Source organism: Mauremys mutica, chromosome 12 (assembly GCF_020497125.1).
Source record: "Mauremys mutica isolate MM-2020 ecotype Southern chromosome 12, ASM2049712v1, whole genome shotgun sequence".
NCBI classification, from domain to species: Eukaryota; Metazoa; Chordata; order Testudines; family Geoemydidae; genus Mauremys; species Mauremys mutica.
Genome location: NC_059083.1, coordinates 41,814,723 through 41,841,393, shown reverse-complemented (window position 1 = coordinate 41,841,393; position 26,671 = coordinate 41,814,723). Strand labels below are relative to the sequence as shown.

Genomic DNA, 26,671 nt, shown 5'->3' with positions numbered 1-26,671 from the left:
AGCATTCCTCACACATTTCAGCAACTGCTAGAGAATTCACAGCCTCCCAGAAATGGTAATGGTAATTAACCCTGGGGTTTCCTTCCGCGGTCTGCTCGAGCAGGGTGCTTCTTGCTTCATGGCTAGGCTGCCTGTTTCAGGGCTTTGTTAAACGCAGCAGTGCCATGTCCCTCAGGAATTAACCCTGGGGTTTCCTTCCACGCTCTGCTCGAGCAGGGTGCTTCTTGCTTCATGGCTAGGCTGCCTGTTTCAGGGCTTTGTTAAACGCAGCAGTGCCATGTCCCTCAGGAATTAACCCTGGGGTTTCCTTCCGCGCTCTGCTCGAGCAGGGTGCTTCTTGCTTCATGGCTAGGCTGCCTGTTTCGGGGCTTTGTTAAACGCAGCAGTGCCATGTCCCTCAGGAATTAACCCTGGGGTTTCCTTCCGCGCTCTGCTCGAGCAGGGTGCTTCTTGCTTCATGGCTAGGCTGCCTGTTTCGGGGCTTTGTTAAACGCAGCAGTGCCATGTCCCTCAGGAATTAACCCTGGGGTTTCCTTCCGCGCTCTGCTCGAGCAGGGTGCTTCTTGCTTCATGGCTAGGCTGCCTGTTTTGGGGCTTTGTTAACCCTGGGGTTCCTGGGGTTCCTGCCTGCCGCGCTATGCAGTTGGGGAAACCAGCACTGAAACACTCCCTCCATTTCCCACAGGAGTTAATACTTGAAGATATCTCCCTTCTGCGGGTTACCAAAGAAGCAAGGGAGGGTCTCCTACAACAATGCGGATTCCGCCCGGGTCCTTATGCAGCGTGCCTCTGTGCAAGCATGGTTCCCCCACCCCTCCTGGAACAGTGGCGCGGACGCATTAGCCTGAATGGGACAGGGACCACAATGGCTCTCCCTTTAAACTTGGTCACGCGAATTGCCTATGCTCTTGCAGAAACTTTTGAAGAGATTACAGAGGCAGATTACTGCGACGTGATAGACCACATCAATGGGATATTCCATGTCTAGGCATGCAGGCATGCAGCCATACCATCCCCCCTACTCTCCCAAAAACTTTGCATTGCAATAAAAGCTGCTTACCTGGGACCTGCTCCTGTGATTCTTCTGCACCAAGTTCCAGGGGCTGCGACTGGCTAGCTTCCTCCTGGCTTGAGAAGAGCTCCTGACTGCATGCCTCCTCCGGGTTGTCTTCCCCCACCACAGTAGCCTCACTGTCTGCCTCCCCCTCCCCCTCCTCTACCGGCTCTGAACTGTCCATCGTGGTCCTTGGATTTACAGAGGGGTCACCCCCATAAATCGCATCCAGCTCCTTGTAAAACCGGCAGGTCGTGGGGGCACTGCCGGATCTGCGGTTCCCTTCACGTGCTTTGCAATAGGCACTCCGGAGCTCCTTTACTTTTACCCTGCACTGCAGCGCGTCACGCTCATGGCCCCTTTCCAGCATGGCTCTCAATACCTGGGCAAAGGTATCATAATTCTTACGGCTAGAGCGCAGCTGTGCCTGCACAGATTCCTCCCCCCAAACACTGATGAGGTCCATCAGCTCGCCATTGCTCCATGCTGGGGCTCGTTTGCCACGTGGAGGCATGGTCACCTGTAAAGATTCACTGATTGCATTCCATACCTGGCTGAGCAAACAGGAAGGGGATTTTTAAAATTCCCGGGGCATTTAAAGGGCGGGTCACCTGAGGCCAGGGAAGTAGAGTCTGACCTGATGAGCAGAGTGGCTGAACAGGCATTCTGGGATACATCCTTATACCCTGGAGGCCAATCACAGCGCTGGTGTGTGGCCACACTTGATGACCAGCGCTGCAGCACCAGCGCTGGAATCCTTATTCCCCATGCCGAGAGGGGTGTTCGGCCAGCGCTGCAGCCAGGGAGTTGCAGTGCTGGAAGTGCCTTGCAGGTGTGGCCACTTACTAATTGCAGCGCTGGTGGAGGCTTTCCAGTGCTGCAAATCACCAGTGTAGCCATACCCTGTATGTGATGGCCAGTGGAGTCCTGTTGGTTTCTTTCTTGGGTTTGTCTTGCAGTAGGAGGCTTCTGGGTACACGTCTGGCTCTGTTGATCTGTTTCCTTATTTCCTCGTGCAGGTACTGTAGTTTTGAGAATGCTTGGTGGAGATTTTGTAGATGTTGGTCTCTGTCTGAGGGGTTAGAGCAGATGCGGTTGTACCTCAGTGCTTGGCTGTAGACAATGGATCTTGTGGTGTGCCCGGGATGGAAGCTGGAGGCATGAAGGTAGGCATAGTGGTCGGTAAGTTTTCGGTATAGGGTGGTGTTAATGTGACAGAGTGAGCTGTACAGTGACAGAGTGAGCTCCTGGGGTTGATTTTGCTTTGCAAAGGGAAGGGGTGTCTTGCTCATAGTCTATAGGTACCTATGTGGAGAACAGAAGTGTGATACAGGAGGGCTCTTCATTGTGGTGAACAAAGGCATAAATGCAATTCACAGACAATCCAGGAAGTTTTTAAAGAGTGTTGGGGACAACTTTCTGGTACAAGTGCTGGAGGAACCAACTTGGGGCCATGCTCCTCTTGACCTGCTGCTTACAAACAGGGAAGAATTGTTAGGGGCAGTAGAAGTGGGTGGCAACCTAGGCAGCAGTGACCGTGAGATGGTTGAGTTCAGGATCCTGACAAAAGTAAGAAAGGAGAGTAGCAAAATACAGACCTCGGACTTCAGAAAACCAGACTTCGACTCCCTTAGGGAACTGATATGCAGGATCCCCTGGGAGGCTGTTATGAGTGGGAAAGGAGTCCAGGAGAGCTGGCTGTATTTTAACAAAGCCTTTTTGAGGGTGCAAACCATCCCGAAGTGCAGAAAGAATAGCAAATATGGCAGGCGACCAGCTTGGCTTAACAGTGAAATCTTTGGTGAGCTTAAACTCAAAAAGGAAGCTTACAAGAAGTGGAAATTTTGACAGATGACTAGGGAGGAGTATAAAAATATTGCTAGAGCATGCATGGGTGTAATCAGGAAGGCCAAGGCACAATTGGAGTTGCAGCTAGCAAGGGATGTGAAGGGTAACCAGAAGGGTTTCTACAGGTATGTTAGCAACAAAGAAGAAGGTCAGGGGAAGTGTGGGACCCTTCCTGAATGAGGGAGGCAACCTAGTGACAGAGGATGTGGAAAAAGCTAATGTACTCAATGCTTTTTTTACCCCTCTCTTCACGAACAAGATCAGCTCCCAGACTGCTGCACTGGGCAACACCGTATGGGGAGGAGATAAGCAGCCCTCAGTGGTGAAAGAACAGATTAAGGACTATTTAGAAAAGCTGGACATGCACAAGTTCTGCACCATGGGTCCAGATCTAATGCATCCAAGGGTGCTGAGGGAGTAGACTGTGATTGCAGAGCCATTGGCCATTATCTTTGAAAATTCGTGGCAATCAAGGGAGGTCCTGGATGATTGGAAAAAGGCAAATATAGTGTCTATATTTAAAAAAGGGAAGAAAGAGAACCCAGGGAACTACAGACCGGTCAGCCTCACTTCAGTCCCTGGCAAAATCCATGGAGCAGGTCCTCAAGGAATCCATTTTGAAGCACTTGGAGGAGAGGAAGGTGATCAGGAACAGAAGTATGGATTGGATGAATGGACTATAAGTTGGATAGAAAGATGGCTAGATCGTTGGGCTCAATGGATAGTGATCAATGGCTCGATGTCTAGTTGGCAGCCGGTATCAAGTGGAGTGCCGCAAGGGTCGGTCCTAGGGCCAGGTTGTTCAACATCTTTTTTAATGATCTGGATGATGGGATTAATTGCACCCTCAGCAAGTTTGCAGATAACACTAAGCAGTGTGCCCTTGTTGCCAAGAAGGCCAACAGCATATTAGGCTGTATTAGTAGGAGCATTGCTTGCAGATTGAGGGAAGTGATTATTCCCTTCTATTCGGCGCTGGTGAAGCCACCTCTGGAGTATTGCGTCCAGTTTTGGTCCCCCGACTACAGAAGAGATGTGAACAAATTGGAGAGAGTCCAGCGGAAGGCAACGAAAATGGTTAGGGGGCTGCAGCACATGACTTACGAGAAGAGGCTGAGGGAACTGGGGTTATTAGTCTGCAGAAGAGTGAGGGGGGATTTAATAGCAGCCTTCAACTACCTGAAGGGGGGTTCCAAAGAGGATGGATCTAGACTGTTCTCAGTTGTGGCAGATGACAGAACAGGAAGCAATGGTCTCATTTTGCAGTTGGGGAGGTCTAGGTTGGATATTTGGAAACAGTATTTCACTAGGAGGGTGGTGAAGCACTAGAATGTGTTACCTAGGGAGGTGGTGGAATCTCCCTCCTTAGAGGTTTTTAAGGCCTGGCTTGACAAAGCCCTGGCTGGGATGATTTAGTTGGTGTTGGTCCTGCTTTGAGTAGGGAATTGGACTAGACGACCTCCTGGTGTCTTTTCCAACCCTATGATTCTATAAACAAGTTCTAGTTCAAGCAGGAATTGTGTTATAGAGGAAGTGGGACTAGGCAATCACAATTGTCCCTCCTGGCCATGTAATGGATGAATCAATGCAAAGCTTCCCCACAGAGACAAGCCCTGGCCTAAACCTATTTGGAATTCAATGTAGAACTTGTCCACACAGGACGTAAATGAAGCATCCTTCTCTGTGAATGGCCATAGTCATACAGGGGTTTAATGGGTTTTACATTCACACCTGTAGCTAATTGGATTGAATGTCCCCTCTAGACAAGCCCTGTGAGTTAATTCAGTGCCATGTCTGTGTGTAGCCCAGTTCTGGGCCTGTCTCTGGCTTGTTTAGCGCTGCCGTGTTGGCCGGACTAGTCCAGGAGGTTTAATCACGTGACATACTCTGTACTGAACCATGAGTCGTCAGGTCCTGGAGACTCCAGGGCAAGCGGGGGGCGACACCCCCGCTCTGGTGCGTTTTGTCAGTTGCTGCCACCAGACGCCGCTGTGAAAAGAGGGGGAGCTGGACGCGTTGTCTTGCTCTGGCGCTGCTGAACTTCCTGGCTCAAGTTGCTGCTGCTGCTGCGTCCTTCCCTTGCTGTGACCGGGAGCCGGGAGCTCGGACTGAGCCGCTGCTGCAAAGGAGGGACCTGCACTAACCCCGCTCGGTGCCCAGCCGGGGGGACTCTCTGCGGGGGCTGGAACCAGCCCCTGGGGCAGCCCCGGGCTCTGCCGACACCAGCCCCTGAGCCGGAGCCTGCAGGTGAGGGGCGAGACCCGGGGGAAGGGCCGGGGCCGGGCAGGAAAGTGACGCTGCACCAACGGCCCCTCGGAAGCTGCGCGATGGGAGCAATACCGGGTGGGGGAGTCTTGGGGGTTCTGTGTTTTAAAGATCTAGGTCCCCTAGACAAGCTAGGAGGGGCCACTTGCGCTCTGCAGCGCTGGGTAAATCTCCCCAGCATTGCAGTGCGGATAGGGGTGGGTTTGCTGTGTCAGCTCCAAAGTGACTTGGCCTGGGCGTGTTTGTATAAACATTTCCACACCAACCCCCTTCCCTGTAACTAATGGGATTGATCCCTGGGAAGGCTGAGCCTCCCCCCCACCTCCCCAATGCATTTGTCATCTGTGCAAAGTGGGACAAGAGGCTCCTGGGCATTCAGCTGCTGCTCTATCTAGGGTGACCAGACCTCCTGATTTTATAGGGACAGTCCCATATTTGGGGCTTTGTCTGATATAGGCACCTATTACCTCAAACCCCCATCCCGATTTGTCACCCTTGCTATCTGGTCATCCTAGCTCCATCTTGTATTTAGCTGTGACACTCTGAGTAAGTTTCCCAGACCTGGAGCAGAGCTGTGGGTGAGTCCCAAAAGCTTCTCTCTCTTCCCAACAGAAATTGGTCCAATAAAAATATTCCCTCCCCCACCTTGTCTCTCTAATATCCTGGGACTGACAGGGTTACAACACCACTGTTTCTTTAACTAGGTCTCTATCTGATGCTCTCATGACATGCAATCTTTAAAAAAAAAAAATCTGGGAAGAGAGAGGGCTTTCAGATGTCATCCAAATGGGCCATAATGTGAGCCTGTCACCCTTCCCAACAGCATTTTATTAGTGTAAATAAATAGTTCTAATCAAGCCTTATTGTCCTGTTCTCAAACATGCCGCTTGGCCAAATCTTGCTGCCGTCAGCTGCAGAGCTATAGCTTAGACGAGCCATTTTGTTTTGAGTTGGGGCTTATAAAAGCAGAGGAAAGTGTTGTGTTTTGGAACTTTAACAATCACTAGAGGAGATCTGGAATGTTTTGGGGGCACGGGAGTGGCATAAACATGTCAGTCTTACGTACTTTAAATTGCCTAAAAGATTGTACAGAGAACTGTAGAAGCAGTAGTCTTGTAACATGCAAGCGAGATAGTAAATTAAATCTGATCGAGTTTTCTTAGCTCCCCATCCTCATGATATCTTAGTGACTTGACTGAAAGCGGAAGCGATTTTGATTTTATTTATTTAGGAAAGCTGAAACAGTTTTCAGATCAGTTTAACCCCGAGCACTCAAACAGACGGACCTATTTTCCTCCCTGATTCAACAACACTCGTCTCTACAATAAGAAGCTGGGGAAGTTCCTGATATACCTGGACATCACCCAGCCAGCCCCAGTATACTTGGGTATTGTTCAGCCAGCTGCCCAGCAAAAACAGGAGAGAGGAGATGCACTGACACTTCTAGAGTTAAAAACAAGCAGGTGTGTGTGTGTGTGTGTGTGTGTGTGTGTGTGTGTGAGTGAAGCAGATGTGTGTGTGTCAAGCCGATGTGTGTGTGTGTGTGTACGCACGCGTAAGGAAGAGAGATCCCATCAGGCCTTGCCTGTGCACCCTATAGAAGCACAATAGGGCGGGCAGTTCTTACCTACGTGGTGATCAAATATTTAATAATGGACTCTTCCGTCTAGCAGAGAAAGATATAAGATGATCCAATGGCTGAAAGTTGAAGCTAGACAAATTTAGACTGGAAAGGAGGTGTATATTTTTAACAGTAAGAGTAATTAATCATTGGAACAACCATCAGTGACGGTGGATTCTCCATCACTGACCGTTTTTACATCTAGACTGGGTGTTTTATCTAAAAGCTCTGCTCTAGGAGTTACTTTGGAGGAAGTTCTCTGGCCTGTGTTACACAGGAGGTCAGACTAGATAATCCCTTCTGGCCTTGGAATTTATGACTCTGATAAGAGGGACTGTTCATTGAAACATAACAAATTAAGGCCTCATAAATTGTGAAGCTAATTGAGACAGGTTTTCCTCTTTGCTCGAAAGAGAAGAGACTGATCTGATGTGAGAAATACATGCCACAAAATTGCTACTGGATGAATGAGGACAACTGGAGGATGCAATATCTGTAAGATTTCCCTTTCATCCTTCAAAAGCTGCCTCCCCATCTGTCCCTTGCCTTTGTCCAAGGCTGGCAGTTTCTCAAGACTAAAAAAGCAGAAATTGCAGCAAGCACTCACAGGCCGGAATTCACGCCTTCCTTAGTGTGGTGTTTTGAAAGAGAAGCAAAAACCATGGGCATAACGGCAGCTCCATTCACTGCAGCACCCCTGAGCAGACTGACTTTCCTGGGGACAAGGAGAGAGGAAAAAGCAGTTCCTGCCTCTGCCTGTGCCCCCTGCCTGCTGAGGGAACATGGTGCTCTCAGGGGAACCCTCCAAAACAAGCAACTCCTTTGATTTGGCTCATTTCTAGCATTTGGTTCACAGACTCAGATGCTGGGAGGTTTAAAGATGTCTCAGTCCTGGGAGGAGGGGGCAGGTCTGTGCTGTAATCAAGTGACTATGGACTTTCCCGGCATTGCAGAGTCAGAACCTCTGTGTGCAGGAGACAAATGTGGGGGGAGTCAAGGTGTGAAGTGGACTGAAACCCCCTCTGACGCCTCCCGAATCACCTCTCTCCCTGGCAGGCTGCAGAATAACATCCATCCAGTCCAGTCCAGCCACGTCGTCCCAGAAGCGAAATGGCTTTAGCACAGCGTTTTCAGGTAGGGGTTTTCCAGGGAGCTGCTGAGGGTTTGCGCTGGACAGGGAGGGAGCAGGGCATGCACAGGAGGAGGGAGTGGGAGATGGGGATAGATTGTGACAAACCTGCTGGGACGCTAGAGAACAAGGGGAATTCCCCCATCTGTGGACCAAGAATCAAGCCACGGGTCCAGGCACTGAAAACCATATCGGACTCCTGCTAGCCACAGCCTAAGCTTCCTAGCCAGAGGTTAATACAAAGAGGAGAGGGGGCAACCAACCCTTCTTCCCATGATCAGCTGCTGAATTCCTCCTGGGAAGCTGTCCACAGATCGTACTCATGGGCTCCATTTCCAGGATCTGTCTCTTGTCTAGTAGCCGCACGATGAGGTCTGAAGCAGTCTGCACGGGGATCTCCGCTATCCTATCCCTTTCTGAACTTCCAGTTCTGGGGCGTTTCCCCTACCCCCGCAATGAATAACTCCCGTGCAGCTTCTGCTACTGCTCGGAGTTTCACAGGGGGAAGCAGCAACAGCAGAGAGTTTCTGATGCATTTCTCAAATGCCCACAGAGCTCTGAAGGGCAGACTGGACTTGGCCAGCAGAGATTACTCCGGAGCTGCCTGTCGGCAGACTGGGAAAAGCAGCGCAGCAGCATGTGGGGGCCCAGGCCGAATCATTTCTTATCTTCCACACTGGTTGGGAAGAGCATCTGTTTTCATGATATCTTGGCTCTCTGAAGCCCTGTTGCACCGGTGAGAGCAGTGCCAGACTTTCCCTTGTATGTCATGGGTGGCTTGTGTGGTTCTTTGAGCAAGGTTTTAATTCCACTTTCATATCAATCTCTTGCTACCATGTGTGTCTGTGTGGTGGGCCTGGTAAACTCCCATACCACACGCAGATCTCTGCTGCTTGAGCTAAAGTAACTCCATTAGCTTGTGAGGGCAGTAGCCTATTGCATTTCTGAGGTCTAGCTGCCAGAGGGGTGTATCTAATGTATTGGCCCAGACAGAAATTCAAATGATGCTAGTGAGTTTCTCAGGCTCTGCAGAACAGCTCTGAAATGAACGAAGTTCTCTTTAGCTTTCTGCTGCTACCAGGGAAGCTCTGAGCAGTGCAGAGGGGTCAAAGCCGGCTGTCTCGTGGGCAGAAACATAGCAGCATCCAACCCCACTTCATAATCCTCGCTTCGCTTTCCTCTGAAATGAGAGCTTTAATTCTGCAGCAGCACCTCTTGCTTGGCAGGGAAAGGGCTCTGCTCTCTGGGGCCGAGGGGGATTTTTCCAGCTGTACCTGTGACTGAGCTGATGGGACTCTGGCTGGGGCAGCAGGGTGTGAGCAGGGGACTCTTGTTGTTGATGCAGATGCCCATGACCTTTGAGGACGTGGCTGTGTATTTCACCAAGGAGGAATGGGCGCTGTTGGACCTGGGTCAGCGAGCCCTCTACAGGGACGTTATGCAGGAGAACTATGAGAACGTGACCTCGCTGGGTAAGGATTCCTGTCTCCTAGGCATGTTGAAATTTGAACTTTTGCATCGCCTGAATTGACCTTCGCTCACAGTTCTTCCCAGTCCCTTAGATTTCAGTGGGATCAGCCCCATAGCTCCCTTTCTACCTGGACTTTACATTCTCTAGGGCAGGACTGTGTTTGTCTGTGCAGTGCCTAGCACAAAGGGGCCCTGGACCTTGCGTGAGGTCTCTAGGTACTACAGCAATCCAAGTCATTAATACCAGAGGATTTAGCGGCTATAATTACGGTGCACACTAACTCCCTCTGACTCACCAGGTCCCCTACTTACTCCAGCGTGCTTACCCTGGAACTGCTGCATTCAGTGACACCACTGCTCAGTCCTGGGTTTACCATGGCGCCAGTGGCGCTATGGCACCGGGCCCAGAGTTAGATGGGGCCCCGGCCAGCCTGGGCCAGGAAAGCTGGTCCCGCCCCTGCCCCACCTCTTCTGACCCCCTGACTGCAGCAGGGGTTGGGCCCGCCCTGCACTCACTGGGTGGCGGGAAGCGGAGCAACCTGGACTCAGCCTGCTCTGCTCCACCAGCTCCCAGCCACGCTGCTGGTGAGTGCTGGGGGGTGGTTCCCCCTTACCCCCCAGTCCCAAGGCTGGGAGCCAGGGGAGCAGAGCAGGCTGGGGCCGGGTGGATTCACTTCCTGCCATCCCATGAGTGCTGGGTTGGGTGGCAGGAAGTTGAGTGACTCGGCCCCAACCTGTTCTGCTGTCTTGTGGTGGGGAGTGGTTTCCCCCCTGCCTCCCTGGCCTGGGAAGGAGGTGGAGCAGTGGGGAAGGGGCATGGGATGGGGAGAGAGGGGGATGGAGGAAGCGGGGGCAGCGGGGAAGGAAGGGGTGGGCTGGGAAGGAGATGAAGTGGTAGGGAAGGGGCATGGGATGGGGAAGAGAAGGGGACAGGGGAAGCGGGGACCCAGCATGCGGATCTCCTTGGCAGCAGGAGGGGCTCCCCTGTTAAGCAGGCCCATCAAACCCTCACCCTGACAAGCCCCACCTCCCCTGCATCTGTACCACCCTGATGAGCCCCCCAGACACCCTCCCCACTGAGCCCCAGCCACCTACACCCCCACCCAAATGAACCCCACCTCCCCTGCACCCAGACACCCCTCTGCTGAGCTCCAACCACTTTCACTTGGTCCCCCCCTGCAGACTCCCATTGCCCCTGCACCTGGAACCTCCCTGTGCATCCAGATCCCCCACTGAGCTGCCTGCACCCAGACTGCCCCACACTGAACCCTCTTACCCCCATCTGGATCCCCCCACACTAAGTCCCTCTGCACTTGGATCCTGCTGCCAGGCTGAGCCTCCCTGCCCACATCTGGTGTGCCTGGTGCAAAAGGGGCAGGGCCCCAGGGTGTTTCTGTGGCAGGCTTGGCCCTTGTGCTCTGTCAGGGTCAGGTTCAGCCTCACTGCCAAGTCCCTGTCCTGGGGGGCAGGGGAGGCTGCAGGGTATTCTCCCACCTCCGTGCAGTCAGTGGCCTGTGCTCCCCACTGCCATGGTGGAGCTTCCACATTTATTTATTGTAAAAAAAAAAAAATGCAGAATTTTAAAATATTATGCACAGAATTTGATGCAGAATTCCCTCAGAATATGGAGTGCTGTACAGCTGTGATGGTGGGACTGTGAAGGGGGTGCTGGACAGTAGGGATCTGTGGGTGGGGGAGCTGGGCAGGGGGTATGGTGTGCAGGGTGCTGTGCAGTTGTGGTGGGAGGTCAGCGCGAGGTGTCTCTGGGCAGGGGGTCCTTGGCATAGGCTCTGTGGGAGAAGTCTCTGGGTGAGGGGGTGCTGGACATAAGGGGAGGGCATTGGGCACTGTGGAAGGGACACGCTGGCAGGGCAGGGCTGGGCAGCCCTAGCAGTTGTGGGTTTGTAAACAGTGCCCTTGTGCTGGGCTGAGTGGGGCCACTCCCGCTGCGCTGCACCTCATTGCCCCCAACCGGCCCCTCGCTTTGCGGATTGCCCCCCATCACATGCCCTGTTTCCCCAATGGGGGCCACAAATATGTCTGGCGCCGGGCCCACAAAAAGCTAATCTGGCCCTGCCGCTGCTCCCTCCCACCCCTTATCGCACTGAATCCTGCTTGCTTGTGTGCACTGGTCCCAGCTTCCCTCTGACTCTCCCGGGGCCCTCGTTGTCCAGGAGAAGGGGATCGTGGGTGGAGTCTCTGCTCGCTGGGTCACACAGCTGCCCTCTCTTGTCTTTTAGGAAGCTCTTTGAGGAGTCTGTCGCTGGCTTTTTTCACAGCAAATAGTCAGTCTTGGGAGCAGCCTGTCAAAGAGACACCACCCTCCCCGTGCCATAGAGCCACGATTGCAGGCTGTGAGGGAACCCTTGGTACAAGAGATGGGGCTGGCGGCTGGGCATGCTCCATTAGAGCCCTGCACCCTTTCAGTTCGGGTCCCCCATTAATTGTTCATGGCTCAGAATAGTTGCAGTCACCAATCGTGGTTTGCAATAGCCCAAAAGCCTGTTCTACGCTTCCCCAGCCCATCTGGAGATGGCTGGGTAGCAGCAGCGGGAGACCCTAGAGGGGATTTCAGGTTGGTGGGGTATTAAAGAAGAACCCCCTCTGACTATCTGACTATGTTCGTTAGTAGTGTCCTGCGGCTTTGAAAAGATGGCTCTGGAATAATACTGTTTTGACTGGGCTAGAACGTTACATTTCAAGCTTTGTTACCCAAATATGTAATTCACCCTCCTCTTAACAAGGTTAATTTTTCCCTGGAGCAGGATTTCTGATGTCCAGACCTGACTTGATCTGTCAGCTGGAACAAGGGGAAGAGACGTGGGTCCCAGATCTCCAGGGCTCAGAGGAAAGGGGGATCCGGAGAGGTGCCTGTACAGGTGAGGATTTGGTTCAACTGGCGTGTAAATCGTCCATCTTTGAAGGAAACAGCTGAGATTCCCACGTAGGCCCTCCTGAACTCCCCCAGTTTTGCCTCATTATCAACCAGATCAAGAGGGTAGCCAGCAAGTCCTCAGCTGTCATTCCCACCCATTCTAACTGGCACCTTGCAGTAGCTCCTTCCCCCGGAGCATTCACATGGGATATGGAAGTGGAGTCGGTTCACTCTTCCTTTATCAGGAGAAGGGTTTAGGTGGATTTGGAACCTAATATTTCAATTTCCCCATCAGCTATTTTGGTTTGTTTCTGAGTTTGTTTTCCCCCAGTATGGGGACTGACTCTGGTCTGGATTCTCTCCCTGTCCCAGCAGGTGACGAGATGTTGTGTAAGAACAAGGAGGAGACTCCTCAGCAGGAAGGGCCTGTGCAAGTGGAACCGTGTGGGACGGTATCGGAAGGATCCAGAGGAAATGTTTCTGCACAGGGAGAAGCTGGTGGGAGTCAGAATGGATCAAAGAGGCAGAAGGAAAAGGACTCAGGGAAGGGACAAAGTAAATCCACTTCCCATGAGGGTGGTTCCAGAGATAGCAACAAAACCACAGTCCAGCAGACCGGAGAGACGCAGAAAATATGCATAGACTGCGGAAAAATCTTCAGTTGCATCTCGCACCTCATGAGACACCAGAGAACCCACACGGGTGAGAGACCCTTTAAATGCCCCAACTGTGGGAAAGGCTTCGGTCGGAGCTCGCACCTGGTTGTACATGAGCGGATCCACACGGGAGAGAGACCATACAAGTGCGACGAATGCGAGAAAAGCTTCAATCAGAGCCCACACCTTATTAGACACCAGAAACTCCACCTGATGGAGAGACGCTGTAAATTACCTGCCTGGGGTGGGGTGAATACTGCATTTCCCAGTTCCTGGAGTATCCAGCTGCCTATCGCTGGGATCAGGGGGCAGTTGCAGGTGCCTCCAGGCTGCTCGGTGAATCTCTGGCTCTGCCTCCTGTAGCAAACCGCAGGCAGAGGAGGAGAAGCCCCGATCAGTTTTTCCTCATTGCTGGGCTGCCAGGCCACTTGCCAGCCATGTGGTGGTCAGGGGAAAGAAGAACCCAACTCCCCTAGACACTTATTTCCATGGACTCAAATCCCTTTCCACGAACCAATTCCTTGAGCTAAGCCACCTTTCTCAGGGTAGAGACCTGTCTCTGCACCATCCTCTGGAACTTGGGCTGGGCCTCCCCCATGTACCGGTGTTCATGTGGGGTGGGTGCCCCAGAGGCCCTTCCCTTGCAGACTTTTGGAGGAAACCAGAGATCAAATGTTCGGGGACTAGGAGAGGAAGAATGGGCAGGGAACGGGTTGCTGGGAGTTTGAATCGGGTTATTGAATTAGCAAGTGATCAAGTGCTGAGACTGGATAACTCTGCACTGGTTGGCCAGAGCTCATTGCTGCAAAGAGGAACACCTGCTCGAAGGAAAGGAACAAGGTTTTGTGTGCCAGGATCACGGCTACTGTCTGCAATAATCTTCCCACCCCGTCAGCCACCAGCAGCTCTGAGACAAGCACTTAGGCATTTCTGTCGGTCAGTGCAGAGTCGCAGCCCCAAAGAGTCGATTTCTGATGTTGGGTTAAAATGACCTCAGAGCACCCTGGGCTAAAAGGGTAACTCAATTATTACAGTGAGGGGGTGGGGGGGTTCCTCACTGGGAATCTTCAAGAGAAATTAGAGACCAGTCATTTCCTATGTGCATTTGGGGTTTGCAACAAGCAGTGGATGAGTGGGTGTTGGGAAAGGAATGTGTGGCTTATATTTATCTCTGGGGAAATCACTAGGGTATTTAACAGTAATTATGCCGATTCTTTGGAATGTCTAAAATTAGAGTGACTAGTATAGGTCACTGACAGTCCAGATCTGTGTCCTTCCATGTGTCCTTCCCAAATGAGCGGAGTGGGGCTCAGTGAGGGGTCCTGCTGTGATGCCACTCTGCTCACTGAGGAATGGGATTGATCCTTTGATGCCCGTTGCCCATTTCAGGTGACATTTTACCCCCTCTGTGCTAGTTACTCTCTCTCCCAGCACACACACTCTGTCACGCCTTTTTATTTCTGTTTCGGTAAATAAAACCTGCACATACAGATGTTCTCTGGAATCCTCTTTGTGGTGGGTTTTTTTTTCTTTTCTTTTTTTTTCCCCAGTGGGAGACCCTTCCACTCACGCTGATTTGAGAGAGGGGCCTGGGCCACTGCAACATCACCTCAGGGCTGCACACACAGCTCCTCTCTGCCTTTCTACCTCATGTGCTGCAGGTGCTTGCCTGGGAATCTCAGCAGCCTGCCTTCCCTCCCAGTGCTGGGGCTCAAATACTTCTCCTCCACTGCCTGCCATGGTGGATGCAGCCTCCTTCCTCTCCCCTGTGTTTTCCCCCCACCTCAGATCCCAGCTCCTGGGCCTCTCTTTGGAAGCCCTACCTGTACCGCTGCTGTCCTTTCTGCTTGGCCTGAGTCCACCTTGCATTGTGGTGCTGGCAGGAGCAAACAGCACAGAGCCCAGCAGGTGGTTACCATAAAGATAACCCAGCAGCAGGGAGCCGGACCTCTGAGATCCCATGACTGTGCGCTCTGCATGGACCTGTGCATGGGGACCAAAGCTGGGACACAAGGCAGCAGCCCAGCCAGATGCCCCATTGCTGGTACATTATTCCTGCACCCCAGCAATGGCCCTGGCTAGGAGCTGAGTCCTGGGGCAATTCAAGTGACGGGGGTTAATCTCTAAGGCCCTGAGTGGTTTGGGTCCTGCTTCTTCTTTCTCCATTGCCATTGCGGCAGCTGAGACAACGGAGCTCATGTCTACTGGGTGTACCCAGGAGGGGGACTCCCTGCAGGGCCATGCTCATCTCTGGAGGGCTCTGATTCTGGAATTTGCTTCTTGCAGCCCAACAGAGTCACTGTCCCTGACTGTTAGGTTCTGTACCAGGCCCGTGTGGTCTACCCAGCGGCCAGGCAGCGAGGGCGTTGATGGGGCGCTGATCAGCTCTAATGGGAGGTCACCATCAGAAGGTGAACAGTTCGTGCTTTTTAAGTGGAACCCAAGCAGCTGTGCTGACAGGATGGATCCATTCTTACAGAAACCCAGCTACCAAGAGAGTCAGTCTCCCCTTTAAGAGCCTTCGTGGTTGAGCCTGGCTTTCCTCTGAGAGACCTGTGCTGACAGGCATGTCAGCCTGGGATGCAGTCGCTGGGGGCTAGATACCCACAGGGTCTTGTACTGTGACACTGGGCATCACTGCACTGAACTTCTAACTGCCTAGAAAATCATCGGGATGCACAAAGCCTGAGTTAGATGCTCAGGGCTCCCCACAGGATGGGATTCACAAAAGCTGGCCTGCTAGTTGGCTCCCTGCCTTAGCTATGTAACGGGAGATGTCCAGGAGATGGGCAAGTCCTAAACCCACCCCTCTCAGGGAGTTCAGCACCCACATGCGGACTGGAGAGAGCCAGCTGTTTGTGCTAGGGCTTCTCAGCTTGTAAACCCTCTTGTGGAGAAAGAAGCTCCCTTGTAACTTTCAGCCTGGTGGTTGGTTCACTCCTCTGGGATGTGGGAAACCCTCCTGTCTGGTGAGGAGAAGGAATTTGAACAGGGAACTGCTACAGCTCAGGCGAGTGCTGTAATCACGGAGCTGTGGAGTAGTCGGGGGTGGGCTGACTAACACACCCTTGACCAGTGTAGCTATGCTGGACAAACAGACATTTAGGATCAGCTTTTTATTACTGTCCATCAGACAGCACAAACTCAGGGGAGTAAAGCACCCAGACGGCCCGGTATAGATGCCATCTCCATCCACAGCCCTGCAAGGAACCAACCATACTCCAGCTCATGGGCTGTATCACCCGTTGTACTGAAGCAGCAGCCTGCTGTGACCAGACGGGAGCTTGGCTCCACCATTCCAGTGCAGAAGTTCACAGACCTAACTAGGTAAAGAGTTTGTGCATTAGCCGAGCAAAATGTCAACATTCATGCTAAAGAACTGTAATGATTACATATATTAATTACCTTTCCAAATTGTTTCCCCAGGGAAATGTTTTTTGTACACACACAGACTCACCTAGACACCACATGTCCATATTTTCCTATAGTCACATTTCTCACGCTTAGACTCACTTAAACACCACTTGTGGCAAACCCCACATTTAAAAAGGGAATGGTTTTAAAGCTGCTCTTAAACTGCTTTTTAAATTACCCAGCTAGGCAGAACCACGGGCAATGTATTAATTCACCTTTTAGTTCACTGTGCTCCTGTGTAGTTTTGAACAAACATCAGGAACCACAAGCAGCTCTTCAAGACTCTACATCTGACCTCACTGAATCAAGTGATTGTTTCTCTGGGTATGTCTACACTACGGGATTATTCCAATTTTACAGAAACCGGTATTTGGAAACAGATTGTATAAAGTCGAGTGCACGCAGCCACACTAAGCACATTAATTCGTGTGTCCATGTACCGAGGCTAGCGTCGATTTCCGGAGCGTTGCACTGTGGGTAGCTGTCCCATAGTTCCTGCAGTCTCCCCCGCCCATTGGAATTCTGGGTTGAGATCCCAGTGCCTGATGGGGCAAAAAACATTGTTGCTGGTGGTTCTGGGTACAGCCTCACCTCTCCCTCAGTGAAAGCAATTGCAGACAACTGTTTTTGTGCCTTTTTTTCCTGGGTGAACTGTGCAGACACCATACCACAGCAAGCATGGAGTCTGCTCAGCTCAAGACAGCAGTCATGGATGTTGTAAACACCTCGTGCATTCTCGTGCACTCTATGCTGAACCAGAACCTGAAAAAAACAGGTGAGGAGGCGGTGGCTACAGCAGCGCAGCGACGAGAGTGATGAGGACATGGACACAGAATTCTCTCAAAGGGCGGGCCCCGGCGCTTTGGAGATCCTGCTGGTAATGGGGCAGGTTCTAGCCATTGAATGCCGATTTTGGGCCCGGGAAACAAGCACAGACTGGTGGGACCGCATAGTGTTGCAGGTGTGGGACGATTCCCAGTGGCTGCGAAACTTTCGCATGCATAAGGGCACTTTCATGGAACTTTGTGACTTGCTTTCCCCTGCCCTGAAACGCCAGAATACCAAAATGAGAGCAGCCCTCACAGTTGAGAAGCGAGTGGTGATAGCCCTCTGGACGCTTGCAACGCCAGACAGCTACCGGTCAGTCGGGAATCAATTTGGAGTGGGCAAGTCTACTGTGGGGGCTGCTGTGATGCAAGTAGCCAAAGCAATCACTAAGCTGCTGCTACGAAAGGTTGTGACTCTGGGAAATGTGCAGGTCATAGTGGATGGCTTTGCTGCAATGGGATTCCCTAACTGTGGTGGGGCGATAGATGGAACCTATATCCTTATCTTGGCCCCGGAGCACCAAGGCAGCCAGTACATAAACTGCAATGGTGCTGCAAGCACTGGTGGATCACAAGGGACGTTTCACCAACATCCACGCGGGATGGCCGGGAAGGGTTCATGATGCTCACGTCTTCAGGAACACTAATCTGTTTAAACGGCTGCAGCAAGGGAATTACTTCCCAGACCAGAAAATAACAGTTGGGGATGTTGAAATGCCTGTAGTTATCCTGGGGGACCCAGCCTACCCCTTAATGCCATGGCTCATGAAGCCATACGCAGGCAGCCTGGACAGTAGTCAGGAGCTGTTCAACTATAGGCTGAGCAAGTGCAGAATTATGGTAGAATGTGCATTTGGACGTTTAAAGGGACGTTGGCGCACATTACTGACTCGCTCAGACCTCAGCCAAACCAATATCCCCATTGTTATTACTGCTTGCTGTGTGCTCCACAGTCTCTGTGAGAGTAAGGGGGAGACCTTTATGGCGGGGTGGGAGGCTGAGGCAAATCACCTGGCCACTGATTACGCGCAGCCAGACACCAAGGTGATTAGAAGAGCACACCAGGAAGCGGTGCATATCAGAGAAGCTTTGAAAACTAGTTTCATCACTGGCCAGGGTACGGTGTGACTGTTGTGTTTGTTTCTCCTTGATGAACTAACTCCTTCCCTCCCCCCATTCCCTGTAAGCAACCCACCCTCCCCCTTCGATCACAGCTTGCTTTCTAAGGAAATAAAGTCACTATTGTTTAAAAATCATGTATTCTTTATTAATTCATTATAAAAAGAGGGAGAGAACTGACAAGGTAGCCCAGGTGGGGTTTGGGAGGAGGATAGGAGGGAAGGAAAAGGCCACTCAAAAAGTTCAAAATAATGACAGCCTTTTGCTTGGGCTGTCCACTGGGGTGGAGTGGGCGGGTGCACGGAGCCTTCCGCCACGCTGGTGAAGCGAGTTCTCCAGTCTCAGTGCTCTCACTATCATTCACTGATTCTATGTCATTGGGTTCTAGGTACCTTGGGTGAAACTCGGTACCCCAAGACAAGTCATCTGGCGTCAAAAGGGGACTCTAATGTTTAAACTAGGGATGTACTCTGTGTGACACAGATGCCACTCACTGAGAAGCTATTAGCTTGCACTGATGCAGGTTTCACCTGGGAAATAATATACATACATGTGTACACATTTTTATATATGTACCAGGTTAAATCCGGAGCCTGGACATGAATTGTCCAGCTCCACTGGATGTTACAATGCAGATTTCCAGCCTGTGCTATAGTGCTGTAAGGATACACTACAGATCTGCCTGCTCTTGCAGCAGTGAGAGCCACGGGTAAATCATATGCCAGTCTGTGGTATTTCCCGCTCTCCAATTACAGATTTGCTGTCTCTCATACTCTGGCGCTGGAAACACGGGTGACAGTAGGAATGGTATCACATCTCACATCCTCTCCATATAGCATCAGACTGGCACTTCCTTTAGGTGTGGCGTCAGTGCAGCTCCTCAGTTTCCCTAGTCAAGAAAATCTAGTCTCTGGCCCTAGTGAATTATATAATTCAAGTCCCATCTCACCTGATGTTCCACATCCTGCCAGGCCAGAGAAAAAGGGTGTGGAATGAGCATGGGAAATTTAAGAAATTTTGAAACAAACAAAAAAAAAATCCCAGTTCCCTCCCCACAAACCCCAAACAACTGACTCACCAGCCCCCAAACTTCTTTTTCTTCCTCCGCATTTCCCCTTCACCCTTGCCTGTGCCTCTCCCACACATGAATCTCCACACCACCAATTATTTATAACTAAATTTGTTTGAAAAGCCCTAGAGGAAGGACCAGGACCCGTGCCTATGTCCTGTGGATTTTCTGATGCCTGATAAGGTGTGAACTCCGACTAAACCCTTTCCCACAGTCGAGGCACTTATAAGGTCTCTCTCCAGTGTGGGCTCGCTGATGCCTGAGGAGTTCAGAACTGTGGCTATAGCTTTTCCAGCAGTCCCCACATTTGTAGGGTTTCTGTTCCAGGTGGTGTTTCTGATGTTTAACGAGTTTGGAGCTGGTGACGAAGCCTTCCCCACATTCGGGACAACGGAAAGGTTTCTCTGTCACATGTGTCCCCTGATGTCTGATGAGCTTGGAGCTCACGCTGAAGCTTTTCCCACATTCACCACATCTGTAGGGTCTCTCGCCCGTGTGGGATCTCTGGTGTCTGATCAGGTCTGAGCTCATGCCAAAGCTTTTCCCACAGTTGGCGCATTTATAGGGTCTCTCTCCCGTGTGGAGTCTGTGGTGTGTAATCAGGGCTGAGCTCCGAATGAACTTTTTCCCGCAGTCAGGGCAGTCATAGGATTTTCTTTCAATATGGACTCTTTGGTGCCTAATGAGGTGTAAGCTCAGATAGAAGCTTTTCCCACAGTCGGGGCATCTATAGGGTTTTTCTCCCGTGTGGATCCTCTGATGCCTGATAAGGTTTGAGCTCAGGTTGAAGCTCTTCCCACAGTTGGAGCATTTATAGGGCCTCTCTCCTGTGTGTGTCCTCTGGTGAGGAATGAGGTACGAGCTGCGGCTGAAGCTTTTCCCACACTGAGGGCATTTGTAGGGTCTCTCTCCCGTATGCAATCTCTGGTGTATAATGAGGTCAGAAGTGCGACCGAAGTTTTTCCCACAATCGGGACAGCTGTAGGGTTTCTCTCCAGTATGGATCCTGCGGTGCCTCGTGAAGTTTGAGTAACGACTGAAGCTCTCCCCGCAGTCAGCACAGATAGAGGTTTTCTCCCCTGTATGGATTCTCTGATGTTCAGTGAAGCGGCAGCTCCATCGGAAGCTTTTCCCACAGTCAGGGCATTTATAAGGGTGATTCTCCCGGGCTTCTCCCAGCTCAGGACTCATGGAAACACCACCTTCATCTCTTCCTGATATTGTCTGCTGTGGTTCCACTTGCTCAGGATCTTCCTGCTGAGGATTCTCCTCCTCGTTCTCAGTCACTGTCTCATCACCTGCTGGGACAGAGAATCCAGATATGAGTCCTCCCCTGTGCCGGGGGACAGAGAACCTCAGAAAGAGAAATGGAAAAGGGAAGTGCATTTAGTCCTGTCTTGAGTGCAGGGGACTGAACTTGATGACCGATTGAGTCCCCTTCCAGTTCTGCAATTCTATGATTGTAAGATTCCATAAAACAAACAAAACTAAAACTGGATGATAAGATCAGTAACTGGCAAGTGAATTCCTCAAACCCTTCCCCAGAGAAGCGAGATGAGGGGACCCATTCTGACTCCACATCCCATCTGGACACTCAGTGGGGAGGGAGGTACTGCTGGGTGTTGGTCGGGATGGGTGGGAGGCCAGGAGCGCCATCTGCGATGAGGGTACGACACCTGCTGGGGACAATCCTGACTGAACCACGAAAAGGGGGAGCCCACAGGGGCATTGGAAGGTTTGGAAGTGGGTTTAACTTTATCTCTTACCTGCCTGAGGGCCTCTCGGGGTCTCCTTTTCTGAAGAATCCTCAGAGTCCAGGACACAGGGCTCTTCCTCTTGGTCCATGTGGCAGATGGAGTCCGGTTTGGGGATTCTGCTCATCAGAAGGAAACGGGTGAGATCAGGACGGGCTAGGTCTCCATTCAGCGTTTCCCACAAGAGAGCATCCCATAACATCACACCCAGCCCCTTTCTCTGCAGGGAGGACATCTGATCCTCACGGATGGGGAACATGTTCATGAGACCCTGTGGGAAAGCCTAGTGCCTGCAGGGAGACATGCCGTGTGTCCCCTGGGGTACACTCATGGATCCCCAGACACGGGAAATTGATGACTTAGGCAGAGAGTAGATAATAAGCTGCTTGCCACAACACAGTAAGGGGCCAGTGACCCCAGGGATGGAATCAGGGGCACCAGAGCTGGGGCGGGCATGGCCCTCCCATTTTTTACTGAGTGAGTGAGGAGGGGCAGGGTGTAGAGAAGAGCAAGCGGGGAACGGTGTCTTGGGGGGAAGGGGCATCACAGAAGCAGGACCTCAGGAGAAAAGGTGGTGCAAGGGTGGGGCCTCCAGTGGATGGAGGGTGGGAGCAGACACCATTCCCCGCTTGCTCTTCTCTACACTCTACCCCTCCTCACTCAGGCACAGTTCAGGCACTGGTGGGCCCCCCTCTTTTAGGAAGCTTCCACCTCCCCTGGATGGAACCAGCCTCAGACAGGGGACACAGGGAGTCACTCTCTTTTGAAACCCTGGGGATGCCCAGATTAACACTGAATCCTGAGTTTCCATTCCCAGTGGGATGAGGTGTGGAGGTGACCCTCTCTCTCACACAGGGCCTAGCACCTGCAAGTGCTGATCACCCCAGATATCTAAGGAGCAAGGGCTGTAGGATCCTGGAGCTGAAGCTGACCTGCAGAGACCACCCAGATCCTAACACCCAAGGGGACAGAGATACTTACTCTGCGAGGTCACAGTCTCCTAATTCTCCTGCATGATATCCCTGAAGAGGGCTCTCTAATAGGGTCCAGCAGAGCCCCCTGCCCCTTGGTGAAATATTCGGCCACCTCCTCAAAGGTCACCAGTCCCTGAGACAGCCAGAATCCCCCTCTCAGAACCTGCTGCCCCAGTCACAATCCCACCAGCTCAGTCACAGACTGCATTATGCTTTTCAATGGCACTTTTCCATCCTGTGACCCCTGGGATAGACTGACCTCCCAGTAATCCCTCTCCCTTCCCACTCAGACCTATTGCTTTCTCACTGTTGTTATTCCATTGCCGGTCCCAGTCAGTTATCTATCACTGTCGAAAACACTCTACACTAACAAATGAATTCAGGGTTGTCTTGAGTTCCCAGTACTGTTGGTTCTCCGGTCTCCTTCCTCAAGAGCTGGGTAGCCACAGAGAGAAATATTTTTTTACTTCATAACATCAGAAGTATCCAGAAGGATCCCACAGGGGTCTGTCCTAAGTCCAATATTATTCAATATTTTCATTAACGACTTGGCTAATGACGTGGACACGATGCTTATAAAAACTGTAGATGAAACCAAGCTGAGAGGGGTTGAAAGCACTTTGGAGGCCAGGATTAGAATTCAAAATGACCTCAATAAATTGCAGAATTGGTGTGAAATCAACAAGATGAAACTGAATAAAGACAAGTGCACCATCTTACTCTGAGGAAGGACAAATCAAATGAACAAATACAAAAGGGGGGATACCTGGCCAGGCATTAGTACTACAAAAAAGCGTCCGGGAGCTATAGTGGATCTCAAGCTGAACAGGATGCAACAATGTGAAGCCGTTGTGAAAAAGACTAATATTATTCTTGGGTGAATGAACAGGAGTATCATATGTAAGACACAGGAGCTAACTGTTCCACTCTCCTCTGCACCCGCGAGGCCTCAGCTGGAGTATTGTGTCCAGTTTTTAGCATCACACTCTAAAAAAGACATGGACAAATTGAAAAGAGACCAGAGGAGACCAACACAAATGATAAAAGGTTTAGAAAACCCGGACCTATGAGGAAAGATTAAATAACCTGGGCATGTTTAGACATGAGAAAAGAAGACTGAGGGGACCTGATAAGTCTTCAAATATGTTAAGCATTGTTATAAAAAGGACAATGATCAGTTGTTCTCCATGTTTACTGAAGGTAGGACAAGAAGTAATGGGCTTAATCTGCAGCAAGGGAGATTGAGATTAGATATTAAGAAAACCTTGCTAAACTATAAGGATAGTTAAATTCTGAATGAGGTTACCTGGTGAGTTTGTGGAATCCCCATCACCGGAGGTTTTTAAGAACAGGTTGGATAAGCACTTGTCAGGAATGGTAAATGTATACTTGGGCCTGCATCAACACAGGGGGCTGGAGTAGATGACCTCTCAAGATCCCTTCCAGCCCTATATTTCTTTGATTCTATGAATAGTCATTTATTTCTTAGGAGTGGTAAGAGAATCTATCCATTCTTCATATCTTTAGTGATATTCAGTATGATAAAGCAAAGAAACTTCCAGCCAGCACAGCAAGGGTTAAAGAAAACCTTTGGGCCCAGCTAGCCCCGCCCCGCTATACCCGCAACCAATGCCAGGCCTGGAGGGGGATAAAAGAAGGGAGCTTGGCTCAGTTCAGGCCTGACTGGGGAAGAGACAGGAGCTAGTTGTCTCCCTGCCTGAAGAGATGGAGCACTGGCTCCTCAACCAAGGGAGGCTGTGGAGGTACCCACAGCATGGGAAGTAACTGGCTGAGTAAACCCCAGAGACATTGTGTGGCTCAACCTCACCAGCTTGTGGCTGTCCTGCCTGAAGGAGTCTGGGACCACAGCAAGGTTCTGTCTGCACCCCAGAGGGAATCCTGTGGGAAGCAAGCTGCCTGGTAGATTGGACTAGACTCGAGGGACCATGCCCCAAATGGAATCAACTGGTAGTAAGTAGCCCAGGACAGTAGCTTCTCCCTGCCAGGAGGGACACCAACCCCACTGTTCAGGGTTTGACATACAGGGCCCTGGGCTGGGACCTGGTGGGGATGGAGGGCCTGGGTGCCCCTATCCTCCACCCAGCCTTAAAGGCTGAGGCTACTCAGCCAGCAGGGGGCTGAGATATAGTGGATATAGCATACTTAGATTTTCAAGGTCCCTCACCAAATGCTCTTAAGCAAACTAAGCTGTCATGGGACAAGAGGGAAGGTTCTCTCATGGATTGGTAACTGGTTAGGAGACAGGAAACAAAGGGTAGGAATAAATGGTCAGTTTTCAAAATGGAGAGCAGTAAATAGTGGTGTCCCCCAGGGGTCTGCACTAGGCCCACTCCTATTTAACATATTCATAAATGATCTGGGAAAAGGGGTAAACAGTGAGCTGGCAAAATTTGCAGATGATACAAAATTACTCAAGATAATTAAGTCCCAGGCAGACTGCGAAGAGCTACAGAAGGATCTCTCAAAACTGGGTGACTGGGCAACAAAATGGAAGATGAAAGTCAATGTTGATATATGCAAAGTAGTGCACATTGGAAACATTATCGCAACTATACATATAAAATAAGGGGGTTTAAGTTAACTGTTACCACTCAAGAGAGACCTCTTGGAATCACTCAGTGGATGTTTTCAGAGAACCATCCACAATGAAGCAAATACTCACCAGCAACCACACAACAAAAACACTAACCCAGGAATCTATCCTTGCAACAAAGCCCGTTGCCAACTCTGTCCCCATATCTACTCTAACGATGCCATCAGAGCATCTAATCACACCAGCCACACCATCAGGGGCTCATTCACCTGCACATCTACCAATGTGATATATGCCATCATGTGCCAGCAATGCCCCTCTGCCATGTACATTGGCCAAACCGGACAGTCTCTACATAAAGAATAAATGGACACAAATCACACATCAAGAATAACATTCAAAAACCAGTTGGAGAACACTTCAATCTCCCTGGCCACTCAATAACAGACCTCAAAGTTGCAATATTACAACAAAAAAACTTCAAAAACAGACTCCAAGAAGAGACTGCTGAATTGGAATTAATTTGCAAATTGGACACCATCAAATTAGGCTTGAATAAAGACTGGGAGTGGATGGGCCATTACACAAAGTAAAACTATTTCCCCATGTTTATTCCCCCCCCCCCCGCCTTACAGTTCCTCACATCTCCTCGTCAATTGCTGGAAATGGGCCATTTTCATTACCACTACAAACTGTTCTTTTTCTCTCCTGCTGGTAATAGCTCACCTTAACTGATCACTCTCGTTAGAGTGTGTATGGTAACACCCATTGTTTTATGTTCTCTGTGTATATATATATCTTCCTACTGTATTTTCCACTGCATGCATCTGAAGAAGTGGGCTGTAGCTCATGAAAGCTTATGCTCAAATAAATTTGTTAGTCTCTAAGGTGCCATAAGTACTCCTGTACTATTTCTTTTGGGTTTTTTTTAAACAGTGCAGTAAGTGCTGTACTCTTTGTATTCTGTGTTGCAATTGAAATCAATATATTTGAAAATGTAGAAAAACATCCAAAAATATTTATAATATAGTGTTCTATTATTTAACAGTACAATTAAAACTGCAATTAATCACGACTAATTTTTTAATCGAGTTAATTTGTTTCAAGTTAATCGCTTGAGTTAACTGCGGCAATTTTTCAGTAATAGTGGCTGTGGCACTTCTGTACTATTATGTCTGATTGTGTCAGCAAGTCGTTTCTAAATGAGGTAAAACTTGGGGGTATGCAAGACAAATCAGACTCCTGAAAGGGGTACAGTGATCTGGAAAGGTTGAGAGGCACTGCTGTAGGCCTTAGGGAGTGTAAACCATTAGCACAGGTCATACTTTACAATACTATGGATAATACCAACCCATCTAAATTAAAAAGGTTTACACAAAAGATGGAAAGGGCTGTGACTGAAACCAGGAATTGCCAGGGGAGGAGAACACACAGCTATATATTTTACAACAGGGATCAGAACAGGAACAACTGGAACTAGTCTGTTCCACTCAAAGATTTCTCTGCCCTAGCCAAGATCTCCAATCCTGTCACTGTCTGTGCAGGCATCTGCACCTGCACGGAACACCACTCCATTCAAACACTACAGCCCTCTGGAAAGGGTAGCTCTGGTTGCAAGTGCATGGAATAATTTTTGCTCCTTTCACCCTCATCCATCAGAAATTGTTTGCCATGGGTCAAGGCAAGGGTGAGGGAGGGGGGATGCAATTTCTAAGGTATTTGTGACACCCTTCACATAGCGCAGCCTGCACCGTTCCTCGGCCCTGGTCTGAGGGATGCAAATTTTGAAGGATAAAGGTTTCAGAAACTGCATCTCCCACCTGCTTTCCACCATGGTGCAGAAAGATGGTGTCTCATTTTTGGCTAGTGTCTTTGGCTCACCAGAAAGTCCTTCCCCTCCCGAACGAAGAGAGAATTTGGTATCCGCTATTCAACTCTAAAAGTTGTAAGAACTCATTTATTTTTTAGAAAATATTCCACCATATTTAGACCATCTCTTTGAGCCCCGTTATATTCCAGTGGGGATCCTTTTAAACCCTGGC

At 50.4% G+C, this 26,671-nt stretch overlaps 3 protein-coding genes across 7 annotated transcripts in view; 2 read left to right on the top strand and 1 right to left on the bottom strand.

Annotated features, from left to right (window-relative positions):
* Window positions 1-26,671, top strand: part of LOC123345053 (zinc finger protein 883-like) — a 902,586-nt gene that overhangs the window by 218,348 nt on the left and 657,567 nt on the right. The window lies entirely within an intron of this gene.
* On the top strand, window positions 4,671-14,806 carry LOC123345070 (zinc finger protein 436-like). 5 transcript variants are annotated; one of them, XM_044981715.1, is made up of 5 exons: window positions 4,671-5,149; window positions 7,845-7,922; window positions 9,263-9,389; window positions 12,153-12,266; window positions 12,635-14,805. In XM_044981715.1, exons 2-5 carry the CDS (start codon window positions 7,899-7,901, stop codon window positions 13,279-13,281), a joined length of 912 nt encoding a protein of 303 aa, XP_044837650.1. In that variant the 5' UTR covers window positions 4,671-5,149; window positions 7,845-7,898; the 3' UTR covers window positions 13,282-14,805. The 5 variants fall into 5 exon arrangements, with proteins under 5 accessions (XP_044837650.1, XP_044837652.1, XP_044837651.1 ...); XM_044981717.1 differs by lacking the exon at window positions 4,671-5,149 and adding an exon at window positions 5,776-6,630; XM_044981716.1 differs by lacking the exon at window positions 4,671-5,149 and having other exon boundaries at window positions 6,736-7,922.
* The window catches only part of LOC123345718 (zinc finger protein 436-like), a 28,079-nt gene continuing 19,877 nt past the window's right edge, over window positions 18,470-26,671 (bottom strand). The window contains exons 4-5 of the mRNA XM_044982748.1: window positions 21,114-21,384; window positions 18,470-20,648 (exon numbers count right to left, since the gene is read on the bottom strand). Coding sequence (XP_044838683.1) covers window positions 19,498-20,648; window positions 21,114-21,384 — 1,422 coding nt within the window. The 3' untranslated portion in view covers window positions 18,470-19,497. The remainder of the gene's footprint in view (window positions 20,649-21,113; window positions 21,385-26,671) is intronic.